Raw genomic sequence first — 26,890 nt, forward strand, 5'->3', positions numbered from 1 at the left:
CTTTCTTTGATTGCCTTATTCCTGTGCTTGACAATTCCTGGAGACTATGGATTATGACCTAAAGTGCCACTTGCCCCTTCCTTTCAATACCCAACCATTTCCAAGCTGCATGCTATACCTGCTTCATAAAGTGACTTGATCTGATTCCACAATCCTCAGTAGTTTCTGTCTAGAAAAGACCTGCATCACTAAGATCTTGGCAATAGTCACAGGAATTGTTGCCTTGCACAGAAGGGCCTTGACCCACTTAGTAAGGTGATCCATCAAAACTAGAGTGTGTATTTCTCTCTCCAGTTGGAAGTTGGTCCAATGAAGTCACTCTGTAGGCACTGCCAGGGCCCTTCAAATTTTTGGGTGTGGGTTGGGAGTGCTTTCCTCTTTTGTGGGTCTGGATTATGAGCTGCACAGCTGAAATAATTGTCATGAAAATCCTCCACAACCTCTTTCTGATGAAGCTAGCAGCCCACTGCATTTGCTCTTTTACCCTTTTCATCTGCACTTGATGCTCTGCCCAGTCCTCAATGTACCTGTCAGAGGAAGTCCTCCTTCTGGCCTGTGGTTATCACCCATTTATTGTCCTTGAAAGCATCCCTTTTTTAAATCCACACTTCAGGTCTTCCAGAGGGTCCCTTTTTCAGTTTGTCCAACGCTTCCTGAAAGACCAGGTCACTTACTCCCACTACCCCAACTGTTGTCATTTCTCCCATTCTTTCCATTGGATCTCAAGGCACTGCATCTACTGCACTTTATTGCTAACTTATCCACCTTCCTATTACCTTCCCATTTTGGTTCTGTTTTAGACTGAGCTTTGACTTTATGTATGAGATAATCATGTTTCCTGTATTACCACTGACTAGTTGCAGAATTATCTTGTGCCACTCAAAAATTGTTTTCCATCTTCTGATTTAAACCCTGATTTTTCTCAAATAGCCAGAAACTCTGGCAATGATTTACATATAAATATAATTGACCAGATAGTGTTTGGAAGCAGGAACTAAGTTGTGTGAGTTGCTGCAAATGCTACAGCAGCCAGTTTTCTTCCTGTGCACTCAAAACCCAGAACTTTTTTTTAATACCTGACCAATAGCTTTTGTGGTTGCACACTGTAGAAAGAAATCCTGCAAAGGTTGTATTGTTCTCGAGTTGGAGCTGTGTTTAACTTTTCCTCAAGTGTATTGAAAGCTTTCTCGCATTCCTTTGCCCACTCCCATTCAGCTGACATATATAAAAGTCTAGCTGTAACTGCATAAACCTTTTTCTTTTTCAATCTTTTTATTAATTCTCAAATTAATACGGATTAATACATATAACATCAGTAATTATACACGTGATACAAAGAGATTGGGAGGACAATCATGACATATATAGTCATTAAGAATAAAAAATATATTCTAGGCCCCACGGTTTCTTAGTAAACGAATATATTACAAAAAAAATCAAAAAGAGAAAGAAAAAGATTTATTATATAAAAAAAATCAAAAAAAATTATCAGTAATAAAAAAAACAAACTTAAAAAAAATTTTCAAAAGAAAAAACTGGACTGATATTTCTCGATGAACAAAGAGCATTATTATGTCGTCAATTCCGCTCCTCTAAGTTCAAAGATTATTGAAAAGGGATTGCATAAACCATTTTTTAAAAAAAAACTCAAGGCAATAGCGTACAAGTCCCAGGAATGATCTTAAAGCCAAAACACCCTCTGGTATTGGTAACTCCTGTACTGCCTTCCTTTTCTATGTTCCGCTCTGTTGGTTTTAACGTGAGTGCCAAATATTGTATTTGCCTTTGTTCTGTCTGAGCCTATTTAGCCTGAGCCTATCATCAGCTCATATTGTACCTGGAGTTGTAACAACTCTTGTAGCAACACTGTGTTCCTCAGCCGTATCTATAAAGAGCAACAAGTCATCCATTTATTGAATCAACTCCTTATGGAAATTTCTTCTAAACACTTAGCCTTTTGCTGATGGAAATATAGATGGGTTATTATGGAACCCTTGTGGCAGATGTCCAAGTGTACTGTTGCCCCCTTGTGGCTGAGAAATTCAGGTGTACTGCTGTCCCTCAAATGTAAAGGCAAATTTGTATTGATTCTTTCTCATTAGAATAGATAAAAACCTATCAGAAATATCTAACACTGTATGTATTGGTGCTGATCCTAGTATGTCACTGATTCTACCACAACGACCATTGGGGCACACATTGAAATGTTTTTGTTTATAAAATAAAACTGTAAGATATAGAAGCAGAATTAGATATTTAGCCCATCAAGTCTGCTCCACCATTCAATTATGGCTGATTTTTTTTAACCCCGTTCTCCTGCCTTCTCCCCATAATCCTTAAGCCCTTTACTAATCAAGAACCTATCAATCTCTGCCTTAAATACACCTTAATGACTTGGCCTCCACAGCCCTCTGTGGCAACAAATTCCACAGATTCACCACCTGGTAGCTGAAGAAATTCCTCCTTATCTCAGTTTTAAAGGGACGTCGCTTTATTCTGAAGCTGCCCTGGGATCCTAGACTCTCCTCATAATTGAAGCATTCTCTCGACATCCACTCTATCCAGGCCTTTCAATTACCATTCTCTGTGATCCATCCAGTTTCCCAACAGGCCAAATCAGTGAGTTACCTGTGTTGCTAGAAGTCAGAAAGCCTCTTGGTCCATAGGGAACATTATGGCTACCTTTTAAATCTTTCTGCTTCAGGGAAATGGTATTGTCCCTGTGGGTTTATCATAGGCCTTCCTTCTACTACTGCCTCCTGGTATTCTCTCAAAATGTTATGTTTGTGTTGAGGAAATACCATCCCCACCCCACAGATAGAATGGCTTTGCTTCTTTACACTGACACTTCTCAGTTTATATGCAAGTCTTCCCCAGGTATGGCAGGGTTCTGTTCCTGTCAACTATTTGTAACCTGAATAGTTTACAAGTTGGAAATGTAGCCGCGAACCGAGTTCCTACACAGCAGAAGATGCCTGCAGCCCCACAGCAGCTGGCAAATCCATACCGCTGGTCTCCCAAACGCTTGTTCATGTGTGTTACGGACTGGGTTACTATTGGTGAATGTCCCTTTAAGATAGAGCATAGTGGTGTGTGTGTGGCGTGCTTACATCAACAGAAGATAAAGGACAGAATGATGTTGTTGAAGAAGTCAGTCAGGAGAGAGAGAGAGAAAAGAGAGAGAGACACCAGCCTGCTAGTTTCTCTATCGATGGATGAGAAACAATAACTGTGTCTGTTACTACAATCCACGTATGGAAATTGGGAGTAATCCGGTGGAGTTCACTTTGTTGCTGACCTGTAGAGGGAAACAGGTATTTGTGTGGACGACCACGATTCGGATGCTTTTCGGGGTGAGGAAGTCATTACCGAGTAAACACTGAGGTGTCGTTTGTGTTCCATCGTGGAACATTTGGATTTCGTAATTACTCTCTATGTTCCCTCTACATGTATGTTTTATCTTCAGACAACAGTGGTTGTTGAAGAAGCCTTTGCTCATATTTCACCTTATGGCTTGCGGAACTGAACTATTCCTGGACTTGGAGTTTGGGACTTTGCCACACACACACAACGAGTTTAGTTTTGGGGTTAATGTTCAAGGTTTAACATTTTTACTTCTAACATTTTTACTTTTATTTTTCTTATTATCATAAGTAGCTATTAATAAAGTAGTTTTTAACACTGTGGCAATGAATTCCACAGATTTAATTCCACAATTTCCACAGTTTCTTTTGTTGCTGGTTCGTAACATGTTGTATACACCTGCCCTTGCACCACCTCCCTCACCACCATTCAGGGCCCTAAACAGTCTTTCCAGGTGAGGCAGTCCTTCACGTGAATCCACCTGTGTCATTTATGCATCCGGTGCTCCTGGTGCGGCCTCCTCTACATCGGTGAGACCTGATGTAGATTGGGGATCACTTTGTCGAGCACCTTCGCTCTGTCCACCACAACAGGCAAAATCTCCCGATGGCCAGCCTTTTAATTCCACTTCCCATTCCCACACCCGTATGTCTGTCCATGGCTGCCTCTACTGCCAAGTTGAGGCTAGACACAGATTAAGAAACAGCACCTCATATTCTGCCTGGGTAGTGTTCAATTTGATGGCATGAACATTGATTTCTCTAACTTCTGGTAACCGCTCCCCTCTGTCTCCTTATCCCATTGGCCCCATTACCCCATCTCTTTTCCCTTCCCCTGCTCTCTCGATCTGCCCGTCACCCACACATTCCTCCTTCTGGCTCCCCTCCTCAGCTCCTTCCCCTTTATTCCATGGTCCACTGTCCTCTCCTATCAGATTCCATCTTCTTCAGCCCTTTGTCGCTTCCACCTATCACCTCCCCAGCTTTTTGCAGCATTCCCACTCTCCACCTCCCTCACCTGCCTATCATCCCCTTCTCACCTGGATCCACCTATCACCTGCCAGCTGTCTCTTCATCCCTTTTCTTCCACCTCCCCCCCCCCCCCCCCACCTTTTTATACTGACCATCTCTCCTCTTTCTTTCCAGTCCTGATGAAGGGTCTTGACCCAAAACATCAACTGTCCATTTCCCTCCATAGATACTGTCTGACCTGCTGTGTTGCTCTTGATATCATGCCAACCAGCATATTTCTTGTAAATTCTCCCAAAACATAGAGTTTTCCATGAGACAAATTAGATCTTTGTGGATTCTTTATATGGGTCACAGTATATAAAATCTCTCTATACAAAAGATATATTCCTTACTCCTGCAATCAGATTCATGATTGGTCTTCCATGGCCATTATACTTGAGTGAGCATGGACATAATAGCTTGCTGTTATTGCCCTGTCATTGTGTTTCCCCTATCAGTCCTCCATGCTGCACACCAAATCATTAGATAGTCTCTCTACAGATAGTTATGCTATAACGTGATATTTGCATTCCTAAGAAACCTTGCATTATAGAAAATTACATTATAAAAAGGCAGGTTGGTGATAGAGGGTTTCAGACAGAATAAGAAACTTATTTTTCCCTACAGGATTTTCAGAAATGAAGGTGTTTTTAATACTGTAAGTATATTTTGTTACTGCAAGCTAAAAATACTAATGGCGTATTGTTGCGCAAGTATTAATAGAAGCAATTGTTTGTCAATTTCCAATGGCTTGCCACAGTGAAACTAGTAGCCTGTGTTCTTAAAAGACAATGGTGTCTGATTACTGTGGGAAGATTGCATGTAAACAGTTTTTTCCCCAAGACTTTTTTTTTCAGACAGTGTTTTCTGCTTGTCAATATTCAAAGTAACTCTTAGTGGTTCACTAGCTCCCGATTGAAATCATGTTACAACCATTTCGGCCCATGTAGTACAGATAGTGTTCCCTAATTCATCAATTGTATTTCATCCAACTAGAGTTATGGAAATGCATGTTTTCGCAGAACTACCTGTATTCCCATCCTGAGTTCAGTCGTTCTGGTTGGAAGAAATTAGTCGAGGTTCTTAGTTTCAGTCCTGATTAAGGGTCTCATCCTGAAATGTCAACTGTTCATTTTCCTCCATAGATGCTGCCTGACCAACTGAGTTCCTCCATCATTTTGTGTGTGTAGCAGGGTACGAGGAAATGGGGAATGGGACTAATTGGATTGCTCTCCTGGGAACCTGCATGGACCTAATGGGCTGAATGGCTTTCTGTGTTCTTATAAGTTAAAATGTGTTCATCAACTTCCTATGGTACCTACTTGCCACCCTTTTCTCATTCTATGTCCTGTTAGCAAAGTGAGCAGCTCTTGCTCACATAGAAAGTGAATTATTTGTAAAATGTACCTGGAAAGTTTTCAAGAAATATGTTTTGTTATAATTGGAAAAACCCCAAAAAGCAGTTTTCTTATTCACCAGATTTTACAGTGATTCCAGATTAATTTTGTGATTTTTAAATTCCCCTGCTGCTTTGGTGGGATTCGAAGTCGTATCTCCTGATCATTAGTCTAGTAATCTACTGTGCCCTGTTGTAGATGTCATCACAAAGTACAACATGACAACAAAGCATTTATTTTATGTGATTTAATATCAGCAATGTTTATTGTCCTTTAATACTATCAGTTGTACTTTCATTATGCCTATATACATTAGTTTCTTTCTCCTCTTCAGGCAGTCTGTAAAGATAGTACTCGATCACATCGGTATCTTACCCCAGAGGTTCGATCGGTTCATGTTCCCCCATTTGTTAGTAAAGAGGGCAGTCGGTCTGGTCATTTTGATCAACATTTTACAAGAACTTCAAGACGCCATTCATTCAGAAAGAAAAAGGAATTCAAGTACACAAATCCTGCCACAAGCAATACAAATACAGGTCTCAAAGAGTCACAGAGTGAGGAATTTAGCATTCCAAATAATATAGATCTTCAAGGACTACCTCAATTATGTTTCCCAGGTAAGTTGTTTATATTTGAACATTATTTTTATTTTCCTGAGTTCCTTGCTTGGATGCAAAAAATTCAACCCAAATCATATGGTGTGCATGGATACATGTGCTTGTATGCCTTGAAGGCTTTACATTGCTACCACCTCAAGTTCAAGTTTACTGTCTTAGGCATGCATACCCAGGGTATAAATGCCATGAAAGTTAGCTTTTTGCAGCAGCACCACAGTATATTACACTTACTTATTCTGCAGTTACAACCAAAGTTTTCTTATGGTTGAAGGTAAAGCGGAGTTTCCATTGACTCCATAACATTACAGTTGTAGTTTAATAACAATTGGCAATCGTGGGCATGAATTAAACTATACGCTTCAAGAAGTTAACAAATGGTCCACGTTATGCCCCCGATGGAAAAGCTTGAAGATAAATTATACTTTGTAACAAAATGAACTGAACTGGACCATCAGAGTCCTTTTTTTGTTCCAAGTTATGCTATGATTCTTTTGAAAAATGAGAAAACCCATTGTTTGTCTGCATGATATATGGCATTCTTTACACAGACTTTATAAATAGATAATGTGCATGTGTGGCTTAATAAGTCTGCCTAAGAATGGTACTTCCTCCTGTACAATAATTTATAGGAGAACTGCAGATAGAAACAGAACCAAAGGAGGACCAATATCATTTCTTGGTGTTCACGGATGTTTTTGGAACAAGAACCTATGGTGTGGTAGTGCAGTTCTACAGACTAATACAGGTATACACAATATACTGTAATGATTTGGTTTAATTTGAAAAATGCAATATGTATTTTGTCACTTGCAGATTTCCAGAGGAACTACTTAAATCTTGTGTTTTGCAATTTGTCTTAATTAGGCTATTTCCTAATGTACATGCTAACTTTTAGCCAGTGCTTTTCTCAAAATGATCAGAATTGGGTTTATTATCACTAACCTATATGTTGTGACATTTGTTGTTTTGCGGCAGCAGTACAGTGCAAAGAAATAAAATGACTATAAATTACAAAATAGTGCGAATAAAAAGAAAATGATAGGCAAAATAGAATTTTTTTCTCGTGCACAAATGGCAATTATTGTAAACTTTGTTTCTCTATCTGCTATCTGAAATGCTGATTATTTCCAAAATGTTCTATTCTTTCAGATTTCAAATACCCTGCAGTATATTGTTTGTTTTTTTTTGCGTGGTCTATTGAACTAATATTGGATGCTAACCATATTAATAGGGAATTGGTGGTTTTGGGTGAGGGTTGGTGGGAGGATGAAGTGAGAAAGAGAGGAAGAATAAATATGACAAGCTGTCCCTTCTGTGCATAAGGAAGGCATTCCTACAGGGGAAAATTAATAACTGGGGTAACTTCCCTTTTCTAATACTTAGTAATTCTTGCAGGTGTAGGTAAAAAGAGAGCTTTACAAAATATGTTAGATTGCCAGTTTAACTTCGGAAATTGAGAGCTATTAATTAGATGAGGTATCATACCCTTTCCCCATACTTGTGTCTTTTTTCCTTTTTCAGATTTTTATACACTTCATTGATTTTTCTCCTTTTGTTGTTTTAATTTCATGTTTTTAACTACAGTTACTGACCACAGAAAACTGTTTTCCTGATTTTTTTTTTAACCTTACCAAAAACTTTCATTATTTTGAATATCTTTAACATATCTGCAATTTTTTTTACAAATTTTGTTTTAATTTTTAATGATTTTTTCATGATTCATCTTTCTTTAATATTTTCTAGTTATCAGTTTCCTGTTCACTGTGGATTTCTTGAAAAAAATCTCATAATTTTGAATATTTGTTTACAATACCCTCAACTGTTGCAATTGCATGTATACTCCCGTTTTTATTTTCTGCAGTCTGCTTGGGGCCTCTATTTAATATCTTCAGAAAAGGTTTGGAGTTCCCATTGTGGTTAATTACGATACAAAGTTCATGAAGCTAATGTTCTGAAAAGCTGAAGAAACACCTGACATATAGGATTTGAACATTCTTGGGGAAATGGTAAACAGGTTGCAGATTTAGAAAATTTCTAAGTGCTTCTTGTAAGGGTAAAAAATTCAACTGCTATTACTTAGCAAGAATACCGTGTGCAATGAAAGTGATTGATCTGGAGTATAATTATTACTCTGGTACAACTGACTGAAATTTGCAGTTGTCTCAGTATGCATACTTCAAGCTCGCTCACTTTGCAGGTGTCCATTTATACACAACTATTTAGTTCTTTTACATCTAAACATTTGGAAACCATTTAAAAATAACAGCTGGAAGAGCCCTAGAAGAACTGTAATCTTCACGGTTGTGGTCCAAGTGCTGGGAAGTACAATTAGCTATTTTCTCTGCTGTAAATTTCTATGATTCTATAAACTTCATTCCCAATATGCTTGTTACACCATTCTCTTAACTTAATCTGCTGCTTCTCTGGTATTCTTCTCCATGTATTCTAATTTTCACATTATAAGGGTAAGAATATGATCTTTAATAGTGTCATATTAAGTCACGACTCATTTTCTTTCCTCTCTACTGAAATGTCTTTTGTCTTTGACCTTTCCATATCTTTGTTACCTCCTTTCTCATCTTAGGTTTTCCCTTTACATAGATCAAGGCTTCATGTCTTGAGTCTGATTGTACTCAGTTTGTTGCTTTTGGAGAAAGTATCAGAATGCTTTATGTAAATTAATTCTGTGGAGATGAAATATTTTTACCCTTTGCTTTCTGTAAATTGAGGTTACGTCATTCTGATATGGGTAAGTAGATTATTCAGTTCATAAATTCAGATTTATAATTTTGTTGCAAAATAAACATTTTAATAAAGATTAGCATTAAAATGAACAATGCATTCTTAATTTACAGGAAGGAAATAGTTTCCAACATGGACTAGCAAGTTGGAATATGCACAACCCAAGGATACCCACGTTGTATGCTCCCTTCAGTGTTTGTGTGATATCCAAATTCCCTTATTATACAGCCTTTAAGGATTGTCTTTCCAGGTAAGCATGAGGAAATAGTTGCAATTTTTATCTTGAAGTGAATTCACATCCCTTTAACTGCTAGTTGTTTTGCAAGATCTTTGCTGGTTGCCCTGCAGTATGCTCAAGCCAGTCAAACCTTGACTGAATGGCTCCATTAAGTTATTTGAGGCCTTTGGAATTCACATCTTTCTTTCTTCTTCTGAACTATCTTGTTCAATAGAAGGATTTAAGTTTTCTTTTCTAACAGTTCATCATGTAGCAACACTTTGCACTTGCTCTTCGAATTTCTTGAAAGATCTTGCATGGCTAGCGATAGGAATAAAGAACATGGCTATGGCTTAAACTGAAAATCAATTCTATTATATTAGTTGCAGATGCCAAATGCCTTTGGGATAGAGACATAGTCATACAGCAAAAAAAAACAGGCCCTTTGGACCACCCTGCCCATTCTGGCCATTAAGTATCTATCTGTATTAATCTCATTTCCAGCACTTGCCCATAGTTCTACGCCATGGGGTTTCGAGTGCTCATCTAAATATTAAAGTACACGAGAGTATCTACCTCCACCACCCCATCAGGAAGTGTGTTCCACATTTCAACCACCTTCCGTGCAGGGGAAAATAATATTCCTCAAATCTTATCCTTTATCTTAACCCTATGGCTATAGACACCTTTGCTATGGAAAAAAGGTTTCCCACTATCTACCCTATCTTTGCCACTCCATAATTTTGTATACCTCAGTCAGCTTCCCCTCAACCTTCTCTACTCCAAGGAAAACAAAAATGGTCTCTCTAGTCTCTCCTCAAAGCTGAAGTACTCCTTCTCAGACGGCATCCTGGTGAATCCTTTTCATATCCTCTCCAGTGCAACCACATCCCTCTTACAGTTGGCAATAAGAACTGTACACAGTACTCCAGTTGGAGTACAGTGGACATGACGGGACATAACTACAAGATAAGTCATTTAGAACTGAGGCACATAGAAATTTCTTCCTGCAAAGGGTGATGAATTTCTGGAATTCTCTTCCCTGATGGCTGGTGGAGGTTGGAGCATTAGAAGTGTTTGTGGAGGTGGATAAATATTTTATAGAATGAGCAATAAAATGACACTGAAGAGGAGTTGAGACCACCATAGATCAGCTGTGATCATATTAAATGATGAGGCAGTTTTGAAGGGTCTGGTAGCCTACTCCTGCTCCTGTTTTCTTGTGTGGTTGTGTGGCCTACCTAAATACTATAAATTCTCTGCTCTTGCATTCAGTACCCCCTTTAATGAAGGCAAGTATCCTGCATGCCTTCTTAAGCACTTTATCTGTCCATACAGTTTCCTTCAAGGATTTTTGGACAATATACTGGGGTTCTTCTGTTCCTCACTCTTTCTTCTGGTCCTATCATATATTCCAGACATATGTCCTGCAAAAGTGCACAACCTCACATTTTTCATGATTAAATTTTCTCTCCACTTATATCAACTCATCAATATCATTCTGTAGCCAAAACCTACCCTTCCCACTTTCAGCAACATCCTTAGATCTTGTGGCTATTTTTCTTTTAACTTATAGGTGGGTTCCAGTACAAGAGTAGATTTTGTGAGGGGCACACAAATTGTTTTGAGGCATGTGACTTCTGATCCCATGAATAGTTTGACAGCTACAAGCAAAACAGAAGTCTGACCTCACTCATATGATTGAACTCATTAAGGAAAGGATGATATTATGTCAGATATTTATCACTAATTACTCCCTGGAGGTGGTTTTGAGTCGTCTTCTCCCATAGTACATTACGTTGGAAGTCTATGATTTTAATTCTTTTTGATGGTGAAATAATGGTATATATCTTTAGAAGTAAGTCTTTGATTTAGTGGAGGAATTGAAGTGATGGTAATCGTATTCTTTGCTATGTGGATCCTGGTGGCTAAAATTGTGTTAACTGGAAACTTTGAGAACTTCATATTTCCAAACTTCAAATTTTCAAACTTCAAACGAGTGGTAGAGTTGGTAGATATAACTTAAGACACAAGTGCTGATCTAATGGACTGGTTTGCCCTGGAAGGTATTAAGTAATTTCTTACTTGGGCATAATAAATAATGAAGAGGCATTGAAGGGTTAGAAGGTGATCAATTGGCTTGTGCAATGCAGAGCCTTTTCCTATTCTTGTAAGTTGTATGGGGTTAGTTGACTTTAATGGCAGGGGAAGCCTGGAAATGAGTCCTGGAAATGTAGGACTAGAAATAGTTCTAATAACTAGAAATGAGTTATTTTAGGTTTCTCAAATTGAGCATTATCTTGTTATTGTACATGTTCATTTTAATAGAAGTTAGGAACTGTATTGTTCTGTTTATCTTATTTACAAGATTTGTGATCTCTCTTAGTCTGATGGTGCATATGAAATCATGTCAAGAGCTGGACTTTGATCATAAAGTGAGACAATTTGCGGCAAAATTAGCCTTGGTGCCCAGTCCACCGGCTGGAACACTCCATTTGGTAAGACATTGTGCATTTACCATAAATATATAGAAACATCGGAGCATTTAGCCCTTTGATGCCATTCCATGCTTTGGCTGATCAGAGTGCTAGATTCCTGCTTTCTCCCCATACCCCTTGGTGCCTTGTGTTAGAAATCTATTTCCTCCTCAAGTGTATTAGGCCATCTAGCCTCCACAGTCTTCTATGATTAGAAAATTCCAAAGGTTCCACCACTCTTTGAAATTTCTCCTCATCCCAATCCTAAATGTCTTACCCCATACTGTTATGTACCAGCAACAATAGAAACACACCGAGTCATGTACAAGTGTTAAAAACTCTTTTATTAATAACTACTTGTAATGATAAAAGTAAAAATGTTAGATATCAAATATAATTCCCAAAACTAAACTCAGTGTGTGTGTGGCAAATTCCCCAACTCCAAGTCCAGGAATAAGTCACAAAGTTCAGTTCAGCAAGTCATAAGGTGAAACGTGAGCAAAGGCTTTTGCAAAACCACCATTGACTGAAGAGAAAATAGAGAAATTACAAAATCCAAATGTTCCACGATGGAACCCATACGACACCTCAATCACTGATAATCTCCATTGCTTTGTTCCGAAGTATCTGCCACCCCGAAAGGCATTCGAGACGTGGCCGTCCACAGAAATACCTGTTTCCCTCTACAGGTTAACGACAAAGTGGACTCCACTTGATTGCTCCAAAAATCCATACATGGATTGTAGTGACAGACACAGTTATTATTCTTCATCCATCGATACAGAGACCAGCAGTCAGTGCCCCTCTCTCTCTCTCTCTCTCCTCTCTCTCCCTTCTCTCTCTCCCACTCTCTCTCTCCCTTCTCTCTCTCCCTCTCTCTCTCTCTCTCTCTCTCCCTCTCTCTCTCTCTCTCTCTCTCTCTCTCTCTCTCTCTCTCTCCCTTCTCACTGACTCACTGAGCAAAATGTCAGCACATTGTAATCTTGCTGTCATGACGACAGCACACACTACCACTCTACTGTACTATATCTTAAGGGGACATTCACCCAATAGCAACCTGATCTGTAACAATACATTAAGACTTTTATCCCGGTTTAGAACCCGCATCCAGGGGAAACATCCACCATGTATCCAGCCCGATGAGCCCTGTGGATAATTATGTACATTTCAATCCTATCTCCTCTCATTCTTGTAAGTACCAGTGAATAGGAACCTGGTTTACGCAATCTTTCTTAATACAAAAGTTACGCCATCCCAGGAATCAGTCTGATGAATCTATGTGGCACTCCCTCTATGGCAAGTACATCCATTCTTGGGTAAGGAGACCAAAACTGTATCTAATATCCACATCATACTGCATCTGCTATGCATTTACCCACCCATCCAATTTGTGTAAATCTCCTTGAAGCTTCTTTGCATCCTCCTCACAGCTCAGAAACCTACTCCCACCACCCCCATCCCCCCAAGTTTTGTACCCAAGTTTTCAATACTTTCAAATGCTTTTCTGGAAGCTGACATGCAGATATAGCATCTCTGGTATTACTGGAGCAAGAGAGGATGCCAATTGATCTCTGGGTAGAGATACTTTTTAAATAACTAAAGTTACCAGCTCTTGCATAACTTGCTTTGTTACCCTTCTTGGTCCAAGGCTTCTTGCAGTAGTAAGAGGGGAAGAAGCTTTTCTTGAATTGTTAAGTTTGGGTCTTCATTCTCCTGTACCTACTCCCTGATGGTAGTAACGAGAAGAGGGCGTGTCCTGGATGGTGAGGGTCCTTAATGATAGATGCTGCCTTCTTAAGGCACTGCTTCTTGAAGATGTCCTCAATGGTGGGGTGGGTTGTGTCTGTGATGGAGCTGGCCGAGTGTGTAACCCTCTGCAACCTCGTGCGATCTTGTGCATTGGAGGCTGCATACCAGGCTGTGATGCAACCAGTCAGGATGCTCTCCACCATACATCTATAGAAATTAGTAAGAGTTTTTGGTGACCTTTCGAATTTCCTCAAACTTCTAATGAAGTAGAGCTGCTGGCGTGCCTTCTTTGTGATTGCATCAATGTGTTGGGCCTAGGATAGACCCTCTGAGATGTGACACCCAGGAATTTGAAGCTGCTCACCCTTTCCACCGCTGACCCCTCAATGAGGACTGGTGTGTCCTCCTAACTCCCTTAATTTATCTTCCTGTTTTGTTTATATTTGGTTTGCTTCTGTTTCTTAGTGATCTCTCTCCACATCTTGCTGGTTTAAAACCTCTTCAACTCCCACCTGCCATGTTTTTTCCTTCCAATATTAATGCTTCAGTGGTGTTATAAAGAATTGTTACATGATATTTTAAACCATAGCCTCAACTCCTTTCAGGTGTTGTAAAAAGCCTCCTGGCTCCATTTGAACCAGATCATTGGAGTTTCCTTGTCAAAGCCAGAGTGGAAGGGCATGTGGGGGAGAATGGGTTACAGGAAAAAAAGCAGTGGGGAATGGGATTGCTCGAAAGAGTTGATGGACTGAAATGGCCTCTTGTGTCCTGAAGAAATGTGATACAAGCCCCTGTCCAGACACTTGAATTTACAATCTGCAGTTTTAATAATTAAATCATGCATTATTTTATGTTTTTCTTGTGATAGTTGTGTCTCTAATGCTATGTGCCTGTGATGCTGCTGCAGGTAAGTTTTTCATTGTACCTGTGCATGCATGTACTTGTGCATATGACAATAAACTTGACTTTGACCTTTGACTTTTGACGTTATTGGGGATTGACTCCAATTTGTTTTAATTAATCTGACACATTAAGGACTTTGGTAATGTTGGACTATCAACTTTTCTGATTATTGGAAGTTATTCCTATAAATACCACAACACATCTTAATACACCTTTTTAAGATATTACATAGTATTATAATAAACGTTCCAGTGAACCTACCAAGTTTAAAAGGAGTGTGGGAAATGGGCTGCTGATCAGTTGAAGTGAGCATGTGAAGCAGGACCCCAGTGAGATGAATAGGAGTGCAGGGTCCTGGGGATTGGAATGGAGTGCTGAAAGAGTGTGGGAATGGGGGCACCACTAAGCAGGAAGAGAGCATGGGAACTGGGGCTCCAGTGAGTGGGAAGTGACTGTGGGAAGGAGGAACCCGGCAAGTGGGAAGGGAGTAGTATTCGGCCCTGGTGGTTTGAAGGGAGCATGAGAACTGAAGCCTGATGTGTCAGAATGGAGCACAGGAATTGGGGACCTAGTGAGTCGGAATAGAGCATGGGAACCAGGGATCCAATGAGTTGGAATGGCGTGCACGAACTGGTTCCCTGGTGGGTCAGGATGGAGCACGGAAACAAAAGATCCAGGGACTTGGAATTGAGCACAAGAACCGAGGATCCAATGAATTAGAATGGAGCATGTGACCTAGGGACCAAGTGGGTTGGAAGGAAGCACAGATGTCTGGCTCAGCAGCTGATGTTTGCCACTCACCCTTCTGGCGAGTCAGAAAGGAGCACAGCAAACTTTTCCTGGTGAGCCAGATGTCGAGCCATTGGAATTTCCAAGTGGTCATATAGAGGATTATGGGAATTTTACTGTATCTGGTCATTTTTTTTCATTATTATACACAATTTAGTTACTGTTGCTCTATACTGCAATAGTTACACTTCAAAATTACTTCTTTGACCATAAAACACTTTAGGACATTCTGAAGTCTTGAATTGTCACAGTTATACAGCACGGAAACAGGCTCTTTAGCCAAACTTGTCTATGCTGACCATGGTGCCTTCCTGACCTATTCCCATTTGCCTGCATTTGGCCCATATCCCTCTAAAACTTTCGGATGAACCTGTCCAAATGTTTTTCAAATTTTGTAATTGTACCCACCTCTGCCATGTCCTCTGATAGCTTGATCCATGTACATACGGCCCTGTGTGCGTGTGATATAAATGCAAGTTCTTTGTTTCCATTAACTCATGGTCTGACAGCATTATGTATTGCTGAATCCTTTCATTTTGTAGATGTATTTGCCTTGTTCACCTTTTCTACCATTTATTCAGAATGTCATATTTCATTTTTTTTGATCGATTGAAATAATTTTATAATTGGAAACTTTTTATTTATTCTCTCAGGTATTTAACATGAATCCTCTGATGATTGTGTTGCCTTCAAGGGAAGACCCTAACTATCCAGTGGCAGATTTAGACCTTCACATCCCTTTTCTTTGCTTCAAGCCAAAATGTATCTTGCAGGTAATTAGTTTGAAGTTTTATCACTCAATTTTATGTATTTCAATCTTTTAAGTATTTATCCACTTTTATGTCCTTTGATTTTACATTCCATTCATTTGTCTCTTTCTTTCTTTCTATCCCACTTCCTCAATCTAGTGTATCAAGTTAGACTCCATAGGCACTGTTGAATTGCTTTTTTGGAAGTTATGATTGATTATTGCAGTAAAGGTTGCATGTTGATTTATGTTGGGTGTTGAATAGGCTGAATTTTTTTGAGGGCAAAGGAAGTACCATTAGCGCCATGACTGAGAAATACACTAGGAAAATGATCGTTGCAAGCCACGAGTTGTGTGTAATTGGATGGTTTGATTGGAAATGACAATTGATGGAAGAAGAATTTGTGGGGTGCATCAGGGATTGCTTCTTCGAGCAGTATGTTACCAAACCTACCTGGAAACAGGCTATTTTAGATTTGGTCATGAATAATGAGGTAGGATTAATAAGAGATTATGTGGTTAAAGATCCCCTAGGAGCTAGTGACCATAACATGATAGAATTCCAAATGCAGTTTGAGGGTGAACACCACAGGTCCAAAACCATTGTCTTCAACTTAAAGGGCAAATGTGATAGTATGAAGGTGGAGTTTTCTAAGATGGACTGGGAAAATAGCTAAGAGACAGGTCAGAAAATGAACAGTGGCAGATCTTCAAATACCTGCTCCATAATGCTCAGCAGGAATTCATCCCAATTAGACAGAGGGATTCCATGAGAAAAAAGTAGAATGTGTGGTTAACAAAGGAGGTCAAGGATAATATTAAGTTGAAAAGTACAGCATAAAAAGTGGCAAGGGCTAGTGGCCAGAAGACTGGGAAGTTTTTAGGATCCAGCAGTGAAAGACTTAAAAAGCTCTCAGAACAGAGAAAAATGATTTTGAGAGAAAACTTGTGATAGCGAAACAAACAGTGAAAGTTTCTATGGACATATACATATGAAGAATGTGGCTAAGGTACATGTGGGGCCTCTAGGGAATGAGGCTGATGAACTATTAACAGAAAACAGAGGTGGCAAATCAATGTTTTGCACCTGTAGAGGGCATTGCAAGGAGAATAGGTTAATTTCAAATAAGTTGAAATGAGTAGATCCTTTTCAGACTAGAACCCATAAAAATTCCAATCACGGGATAAAGTATTAAAGAAACTGACAAGGCTAAAAACTGACATCACTGATATCCAATGGCCTGCACCCAAGGGTTTTAAACAAAGTGGCTGTAGAAATAAGTACACATTGCTTGAAATTTTTCAAAACTTACTAAATTCCGGGAGGGTACCAGAAGATTAGAAAATGGCCAGTGTGACTCCCTTGTATAAAAATAGAAGAAGACAGAAGGCAGGGAATTATAGGCCAGTTAGTTTAACATCTATTGTTGGCAAGATGCTGGAGCCAACAATCAGAGGAAATAACTAATCATTTAGGAAAGTTGAATATTATCAAACCAGGTCAACATGGTTTTATAAAAGGTAAATCATGTTTGGTAAATTTGCTTGAATTCTTTGAGGATATGATAGGAAGTTGATAAGAGGGAACCTGTAGATATAGTGTATGTAGATTTCCAAAAGTCATTTGACAAGATTCTACACAAGAGACTAGTGCATAAATTAAAAGCACAGGGCATTGGAGGTACTATGTTAGCATGGATTGAAAACTGGTCATTTCATGGAAAACACCAGTTAAAATAAGTAGATCCTTTTCAGACTGGAGGAATGTGACTAGTGGAGTACCCCAGGGATTGGCTCTTGGCCCTCAGTTGTTTGTTATTTACATTAATAACCTTTGAAGGAACACAATAGCTGGAAAAGCATGTTATGATGAGGACAATGTGATTCTACAACAGGATATAGATTAATGAGTGATTGGGTGAAATGTAGCAAATGGAGTTTAATGTGGGGAAGTGTGAGGTCATGCACTTGGGTAAGAGGAAGCAAAAGGCGGGTTATTATCTAAATGGAGAGAAACTGCAAATGAGTAAAGTTTGGAGCGATGTAGGTGTTCTAGTGCGTGAATCCCAAAAAATTAGCAGGCAGGTCCTCCTAACAGCATTTTGGGAAGGGGTTGAAGGTTATGAGTAGGGAGGTTTTGTAAAAGTTGTATGGGGCATTGGTAAGGCCACACCTGGAATACAGTGCTCATTTTTGGTCTCCTTACCTAACAACAAAAACGGGTCTGGTAACATTGGAGGCAGTGCAAAGAAGATTCACTAGGCTAATTCCTGGGATGAGCACGTTGTCCTATCAGGAGAGGCTATATTGATTGGGTTTGTATTCCTTGCAGTTTAGAAGAATGCAGGGTGACCTTATTTGAACATACAAGATCCTAAGAGGTCTTGACAGCATAGATGTTGAGATGTTTTCTCTGGTAGGAGAATTACAAACAAGGGGGTATAGCTGCAAAATAATAGGCTAGTCATAGAAGTTTCTTCTCTCTGGAATTCTCTGCCCCCAGGGGCGTGGAAGCCAGATCATTAGATGCATTTAAGTTGTATGGGGCATTGGTGAGGCCACACCTGGAATACAGTGCTCATTTTTGGATAGATAGTAAGAGATAGATAAATATTTGAAAGATTGAGGAATTGAGGGTTTTGGGGAAATTACATAGAAGAGGTGTTGAGGCCAGTATAGATCACCCATAATCATATAGGATGGTGGAACAAGCTTGAGGGACCTGGTGGTCTACTCCTCCTATTGTGTTCTTTTGGGTTGGAGAAGGGGATGTATGCCTATCTTGTACGGGAGCTAAGGAAGTGGTCTGCGTTTCAAAAAGGAAGAAAGCAAGGAAATGTTGAGCTTGGTGGTACTGGTGTTTGAATTTGTTTTTAGTGCATGATCTAATACTTCATTTTCTTTTTAAAAAAAATGATATGTTTTGCATTTCAAGGCTGCACAGCACTCTGATCCTCCAGATAAGCCCAGTGAGTTCTCTCCAAATGTACCAAATCCTACAAATGATGCAATCTATAAAATACAAGGCATGGAATGTGACAGCTTAATTTGAATATATAGCTATATTAATGCAGCATTGTATAAATGAAGAATTTTTCAAAGCTCAGAACAAAATACATTGAGTAATAAAGCTTGAAGCTGCTAATATCTCAAACTTTCTCTTTACTCCATAGATCCTGACGTGTATTTTAATCGAGCAGAGGATAGTCTTTCTTTCAGCTGATTGGGCTTTGTTGACACTTGTTGCAGAATGTTTTATTCTTTATCTTCATCCACTTCAATGGCAACACACCTACGTTCCTATCCTGTCCAAAGGAATGATGGATTTTTTGATGGCACCAACAGCTTTTCTCATGGGTTGCCACATTGATTACTTTAAAGAAGTTAAGTCTGTAAGTGTTAATCATCTCTCTAAAATTAAAAATGCATTAATTGTACCTTAATTAACTGCTGATATTTCCTCTCTTATTCCTAATATCCTTGTGAAATAAGAGAACTATGGGAGTCGAGATTGACAGCATATTTTGCTCACTTATTTCTGATTTAATCCTGCCCGCATGGTCTGTTGTCTTTCAGTTTTATTCAGGCGTCATTCTTAGAACTGCAACTTTCAAGGTCAGAAAACTAAACAGAAGCCATTGCTTGTCTCCCACTAATTAGCTTGACCAAGTGGAATTTTTGCTTGCTTTCCCTGATTCTGACTGTAGCATTGATCACAACAGAGCTACCGACATCATAGTCAATGAAGAAGTTGCCTGGTCCTTTGCTGAGTATGCAATAACCACATTAATGGCACTTAAATTTCTTTTGAAGTCTGCATTGTATATACTGGTGATAGTAGCCTCATTGTATTCAATTTGGGGATGTGATGGATGTCTGTAGCTGACAGGAGAAAGGCAATCTACAATGACTTGCTAAAGCCTGGCAGTTGCAATCAAGATCAAATGCAGGAAGGAGGATCAAGCCAATATACAAGTCGTTCAAATTGCTCTCTTAATTTCAAAAGCAAACTTGATTCATAATAAAATAGACAAATACAAAAGAAAAAATGGCTTACATTCACAGTGTCATTGTTTCTATACATTAGTAGTGTTAGCATATTTTTGTGTACATAGCACCATTGCCACTCGGCCTCCTGGGGTGATGTACACTTCAGTTGTTTGAAGGTCTTCCACTTTGGAATCAGCCCCTCAATGCCCAGTGGAAAGAGGACCCTAGACTGCAGTCCTTCCCCTCAGAGCCCTTTTGCATTGGTTGCACTGAGCTTCAGTGCATCCCCCAGCATGTAATCCTGCAGCCTGGAATGTGCCATTCGGCAGCACTCCCTATGGATATCTCGTTGTACTGGAAGACCAACAGGTTTCTGGCAGACCAAAGAGTGTCTTTCATTGATTTGATCTTCCAGCAGCACTTGATATCTGTCTGTGTGTGTGTCCCTGGGAACAGCCTGTAGATCAGAGAGTTCTCTGTTACACAGCTGCTCGGGGTGAACCATGACAAGGCACCTTGCATCCTTCTCCAGACCCTCTTTTCAAATACAGTCAGCAAAGAGGTGAGCAACCATCTCCTCCTCATTGCAGCTGTCCCGAGGGCAGTGTGCGTTGGGAGTGAGATTCTGACCTGACGGGGAGAGCCCCTCTCACCACCAGCCAAGCGAGGTCTTGGTGTTTGATGGTGAGTTCTGGCAGTGAGGCATTCTACCAGATGATTTGGACAATCTGCTCAGACCACCCCGCAGGAGCCTTTTTCTTTTGTCCCACAGAATGTTCCGTGCAGACCACTGTCTGACTTGTGGTCCAAGGTGTTTTTCTGGAAGAACTTTTCCACAAAGGATAGGTAGTGCTGCAATGTCCAGCTGACTGGGACATTGCAGGGCAGCAGGGGCAGGCCTATCCTTCGCAGTACTGGGGACAGCTAGAACCTCAGCATGTAGTGATGCTTGGTGCCCACATATTTTGGTTCTAAGCAGAGCTTAATGCAGACACACACAAAGTTGGCCATCAGGATGAGGGCGATGTTAGGTATGCTTTTGCCCCCGTTATCCAGCGATTTGTGCATTACAACCCCTTGGACCTGTTTCATCTCAGATCCCTGGATGAGCTGGAAGATGGCTCGGGTGGCTGCCAGGGTGGACAAGTGGAGAATAGACCACACCTGTGCCGAGGTACAGCAGCACCGAGAGCATTTTGCATCTGATGGCTAGGTTCTTACCAGTTATTGAGAGGGAAAGCCTCACCCACAGTCCCAATTTTTGCTTAATCTTGCCTGCCCGCTCCGGCCAATTTTTGCTGCACGCTCCTCTGAACCAGATCCCCAGTGCCTTCAGGTAGTCAGACCTAATGCTGAAGGGGGTGGAAGGCCAGTTGCTGAAGAGCATAGCGTTGCTCTTCTTGCAGTTGACTCTGGCTTGACCTGGTTTGTAATGACCTTGAACAGTATCTTGTAATCCACATTCAATAGTGATATGGGTCTCCAATTCCTGATGTCTTCCTTCTGCCTTTACGATTCTGAAATACTGCCACTGCCAACAGGCCTGGGCCCATCCAGTCCTACAGAGCTGAGTACAACTCTGCCAGTAAGCCATCACTTCGGGGAGTTCTATTTGAGTCAAAGGAATGGATGGAACCTATCAGCTCCTGCAGAGTCAGTGGCTGGTCCAGACTCTCCTGCTTGCAGTCGTCTAGGTCCTCAGTGATAGAGGACAGGAAGTTCTGGGAGTCTATGCTCTCTGTGACCTTTCTGTCATACTGACCAGCAGAGAAGGATCTGCAGATCCTTAATACAGGGATGTTACCAAGCCATCCTCCCTTAAGGCTGTGGATTATGGAGCTCCTCCTGTGAATCTCTTGGAAGAAGAAGATTGAGCACGTCTCATCCTGCTCCATGGAGTGTACTCTGGCTTGGAAGACTGTCTTGGAGAATTCCAAGGCTTGCTGGTTCTTCATCTCTTGGAGTTCCTTCTCACGTCCACCCCTGTCAACTGCAGAAGGAGAAGTTCCTGCAAGTCTGTCTGGAGTTGGCACCATTCCCTCTGACTCTGTCTAGCATTTTGAACACCTTTGATGAAAAACCTCGATGTTCTCCTTTGTTGCTTCCTACCAGTGCACTGAGGAGCTAAAGAGGGGCTTCATGGTTCTCCAACCTTCAGCTCCCTGATATTCTATGTCTCCTTGCCTGCCTTCTGGTCCTCCTGTAGCTGACAGGAGGTCTGTAGAAGGCAGTGTTCAGAGAAGGGAAGATCCCTGTATCAAGGATCTGACCGTGACTGCCTTTGACAAGAAAAGGAAGTCTATCCGGGACTGGGCTGAACCATCTGGTCTTGACCAGGTGGATTGCTTTTGAGCCCTGCCTGCAGGGCTGCTGAAGGCGGGGCACAACTTTGCATCTTTAACCATTTCCACTGGGAGTCTAGAGGGGCTGTTCAGTCTGCTATCAACACTGCTGGATTGTCCAGCCGCATCTATGATGCAGTTGAAGTCACCTGCCAGAATAACAGCTGGAATATCACCAGCGGTGGTGGGAACTGCGAGAAGACAGAGCCACTTGCTCTGTATGGGCAAGGCACATACCTTGATTAGCTAGAGCAGAGTATTATGGTACAATACATCCACCTTGAGGAGACGCCCACCAAACTGCAGCAGGGTACCCAGACCAGAAGTGAAATCTTGCTGCTCTGAGCAGGGAAATGAAAGAGAGTGCTGCTCAAATGAGGTGTGGTAGTTATTTGAAAAGTAGCTCATTTAAAACTAATAGCAGCAATACGTAATTTGTGGAATGTTAATCATTTGGGATATTTTTCATTATCCACTGGAGTGGGCCTCTACATACATTGATTATACATTGCGATAAAGTGTAAAATAAGATTGCAGTGTAATGAGAAGGTTTCATAGTCACCTGAAATGAATAAACCTAAAACCATTTTTCTCTTCCCAACTTAAGAGTGCTAATTAAAAAAAACAAACAGGAGGAAAACATGATACACTATTGAAATATGGGAAATGTTTAAACGTAATTGCACCAAATCAAGCATTGAATCTGGTCTCTGGCAAATGGTGATGGTTTTGATACCAGCTGGTATTTAGTCACATAACTGGCAATAATTCTATGACAAATTGAACTTGATCACAGATGGTGCTGCATATGTTGATAAGCTTCGTTGTTGGACTTGTGGAGTACAGGTAGGGGAAGGTGTGGACAGTGATACCAGGCAGTGGGCTTGGGCCAGTAAGATTTGTACTATTTTTGCATTATCCATTTAGCCTAAATGTAACCTTATTTATTTGCTACTAATTAAATAGGAAATTGAAGGCTTAATATTGGTGAACGTTGATGAAGGGACAATTAAATTCTCAAACTTGGCAGGTACCGAACCACACATACCTGAAATTCCCTCACAAGCTGCAGAACGTTTTGCACAAAGGTAAATGCAAATATAATTTCTTGAACATCCTTTCACTTAGAATGTATTCATTAGGTCCAGGAAAATTTAATTTACAATGCTGTATATATTTATGCTTTGTCCCAGCCACAAATGTATACTTAGAGAATTTTAAATAACATATAGAGAATGCTGTAATAATTATAGGAATAATTTCAAACTGATTTAGTCTTTTTGAAACATCCATATTGTTTGCATAACTATTCATGTTCATATAACTGGACTGCTACGAGGATATTAAAAACAGAAAATGCTGGAAATACTCCTCAGGCAAAATATGCTACAGGTGAGGTGCCTGAGGATTGAAGTATAGCCAATGTTGCTCCTCTGTTTAAGAAGGGTAGTGGAGACAAATCAGGAAATCATAGGTCAGTGAGCCTTACATCAGTGCTGGGAAGTTATTAGAGAAGATTCTTGGGGATAGGATCTGCGAGCAGCTGGAAAAATATTGAGCAGGTGACGAAGATGGTTGATGAGAGCACAGCAGTGGATGTTATGTATACATGGACTCTAGTAAAGCTTTCGACAAGGTCCCTCGTGTAGGCTGATCCAGAAGATTAAGGCATCCATGGAAACTTGGTAGCTGGGATTCAAAATTGGCTTGACCACAGAAGACAGAAGATCGTGATGGAGGAGTGTCATTCTGACTGGAGGTCTGTGATCAGTGGTGATCTGCAAGGATCAGTGCTGGAACCCCTGTTTGTGATTATGTATAAATGATTTGGACGAAAATGTGGGTGGGTGGGCAAGTTTGCAGATGGCATAAAAATTGGTGGAGTTGTAGATGGTGAAGAAGGTTGTCAAAGGATTCAACAGTGTATAGACCAGCTGGAAATATGGGCAGAGAAATGGCAGATGGATTTATTCTGGATGATACCGAGGTGTTGCACTTTGGGAGTCAAATGTGCAAAATGAAAGTATACAGTAAATGGTAGGAACCACAGGAGCATTAATGCACAGAGGGATCTTGGGGTACAAGCCCATTGCTCCCTGAAAGTGTCAACACAAGTAGATAGGGTTGTAAAGAAGGCGTTCGTTGGTCCGGGCATTAAGTATAAAAGTCAGGAAGTCAAGTTGCAGCTGTATAAAACTTCAGTTAGGTCACATATGGAGTATTGTGTGCAGTTCTGGTCAACGCTTTACAGGAAGGATGTGGAGGCTTTGGAGTGGGTGGAGAAGAGGTTCACCAGGATATTGCCTGGATTGGAGAGTATTAGCTATAAGGAGAGGTTGGACAAACTTGGATTGTTTTCTCTGGAGAGTCAAAGACTGAGGGATGACCTGATAGAAGTGTATAAAATTATGGAAGGCAAAGAAAGAGTAGATAGTTGGTCTTTTTTCTAGGGTTGAAATGTCAAATACTAGAGGGCTTAGTTTTAAGGTGAGAGGGAGAAAGTTTAAAGGATTGTTTGCATTGTGTGTGCTTGCAAGGGAAAGCTTGTTTGTTTTACATTGGCTTAATGTTCAGTGTTAAACTATCTGTAGAGTATTTTTTTAATTGCTATTTTCTAGAAGTTGAACAAAGTTAAAACAGTAAGTAGTTTATTATCATGTATGGTGAAATTTGAGTTAAGAGAAGTTGTTTGTGTGTCTTCTTGAAATATCCTTTGAATGTTTTCCTCTGTTAAACTGAGCTTGTATCTGAAGAATGCTTCCTTTTAAAGGCCCTGCAAAACTTTGATTCTTTTCCTAGGAAATTAATTTACATGAGAAAAAAAGTTATTTTTTTTTCCAGGATTGAAAGTCTACAGTTGCATTATGATCTGGAACTACCTCACTTGGGCTCCTCCACAGATCTTTCAGATTTACGACTGCGCAGAAGGAACTGGCAGCAGAATCTAAACTCAAAGATTCAGGAGTTATCCTTGGAGCTGGTTGTTAACATGTTCAGGTGTGAATGCCAACTTTGTGGATTTTTTCTGTAATAGGTCAGATCAATGAATATTCACTTGTAGATAATCTTTCAAAATCAAATTTAAAGCATCCAGCCTTGAAATTACAATGGGGTGTTACTTCTATCAAGTCAATTTTTCTTGCCTTAAGCAGTACCAAATCATTTTAATGTTAAGACATTGCTCAAACCAATAATGCCATTACTTGGATGCCCACCTTACCCAGTGGGTTTTCTTCAGCAGCAGTTTCGTGGGTGATGTGAGGGTTTGAACAAGCTGTTGTTACTTTAAAACATGCCAGAGACACCTAGTGGAAGATGCTGCCTTAACTCAATGTACCTGGAGTTTTTATACCCTTTAAGTACAAAAATAACAGTAAGTGATTCAAGCGGCACAGCGGTGCAGCTAGTGAAGTTTCTCCCTGATGGCTACGGTGACCTTGGTTCAATTCTGACCTCCAGTGCTGTGTGTGTGGAGATCGCATGTTCTCCCTATGGCTGCAGGGGTTTCCTCTGGGTGCCCCAGTTTCCTTCCACTTTCGAAAACAATTGTAGGTTGGGAGATTAGTTAACCACTGTAAATTGCCCATAGTAGTAGAATATATGGGTGGAATTGATGCGAATGTGGGGAGAATAAGGTGGATTAAGGAAGGATTAGTGTAAATTGGTGCTCAGTATGGACTCAGTGGGCTGTAGGGCCTGTTTCTTTACTGATTCTCTTTACAACTCTAATATTATGTATAGATTATAGAACAGTACAGCACAGGAACAGGCCCTTTGGCCCACGATGTCTGCTCTGAACACGCTGTCGAATTAAACTAAATCTCTCCACCTTGTACATAATCTATATCCCTCCATTCGCTACATATTTATGTGTCTATCTAACAACCTCTTAAGCACCACTATCATATCTGCTTTCACGACTACCCCTGTTCAAGTTCATTTATTTTCATAGGCATAGATACACAGGGTATAAATGCCATTAAAATTAGCTTTTTGTAGCAGCAGCACAGTACATTACAAACATAAGTTAAGATAAACTTAAATTAACATAAATTATCCGTAACTTGCAAGACAAAATAAACATAATGACATTATGCAAGTTGAGAGAGTGAAAAAGAAATATAGTCCAAGGTAGTGTTAAGGTTTTTCAGGTCGGTTCAAGAACCTGATGGCAGTGGGGAAGAAACTTTGTGGTGTGGGTCTACAAGCTCCTGTACCTCCTGTGTGATGGCAGCATTGAGAAGAGGGCATGGCCATGATAGTGGGGGCCTCTGATGCTGGACGTCGTCTTCCTGAGATATTGCCTCTTGTAGATGTCCTCGAAGGTGGGGAGAGCTGTACCTGTGATGAAACTGGCCGAGTCACTACTCTCTGTAGCCTCTTATGTTCCTGCGCATTGGGGTTTCCGTACCAGGCAGTGATGCAACTAGTCAGAATGCTTTCCACTGTACGTCTGTTGAAGTTTGTCAGAGTCTTCGATGACATGGCAAATCTCCTTAAATTTATAAGGAAGTAGAGATGATGGCAGACCGTCTTCGTGGTTGCA

General features: G+C 40.4%; 1 protein-coding gene across 1 annotated transcript in view; it reads left to right on the forward strand.

Moving 5' to 3' along the window:
• The window catches only part of dennd3a (DENN/MADD domain containing 3a), an 82,997-nt gene that overhangs the window by 16,244 nt on the left and 39,863 nt on the right, over window positions 1-26,890 (forward strand). The window contains exons 2-9 of the mRNA XM_052023455.1: window positions 6,105-6,387; window positions 7,017-7,132; window positions 9,243-9,379; window positions 11,733-11,844; window positions 15,918-16,037; window positions 19,186-19,404; window positions 23,311-23,432; window positions 25,186-25,341. Of these exons, the coding sequence (XP_051879415.1) occupies window positions 6,105-6,387; window positions 7,017-7,132; window positions 9,243-9,379; window positions 11,733-11,844; window positions 15,918-16,037; window positions 19,186-19,404; window positions 23,311-23,432; window positions 25,186-25,341 (1,265 nt within the window). The remainder of the gene's footprint in view (window positions 1-6,104; window positions 6,388-7,016; window positions 7,133-9,242; window positions 9,380-11,732; window positions 11,845-15,917; window positions 16,038-19,185; window positions 19,405-23,310; window positions 23,433-25,185; window positions 25,342-26,890) is intronic.

This window comes from Pristis pectinata, chromosome 9, assembly GCF_009764475.1.
Source record: "Pristis pectinata isolate sPriPec2 chromosome 9, sPriPec2.1.pri, whole genome shotgun sequence".
NCBI classification, from domain to species: Eukaryota; Metazoa; Chordata; class Chondrichthyes; order Rhinopristiformes; family Pristidae; genus Pristis; species Pristis pectinata.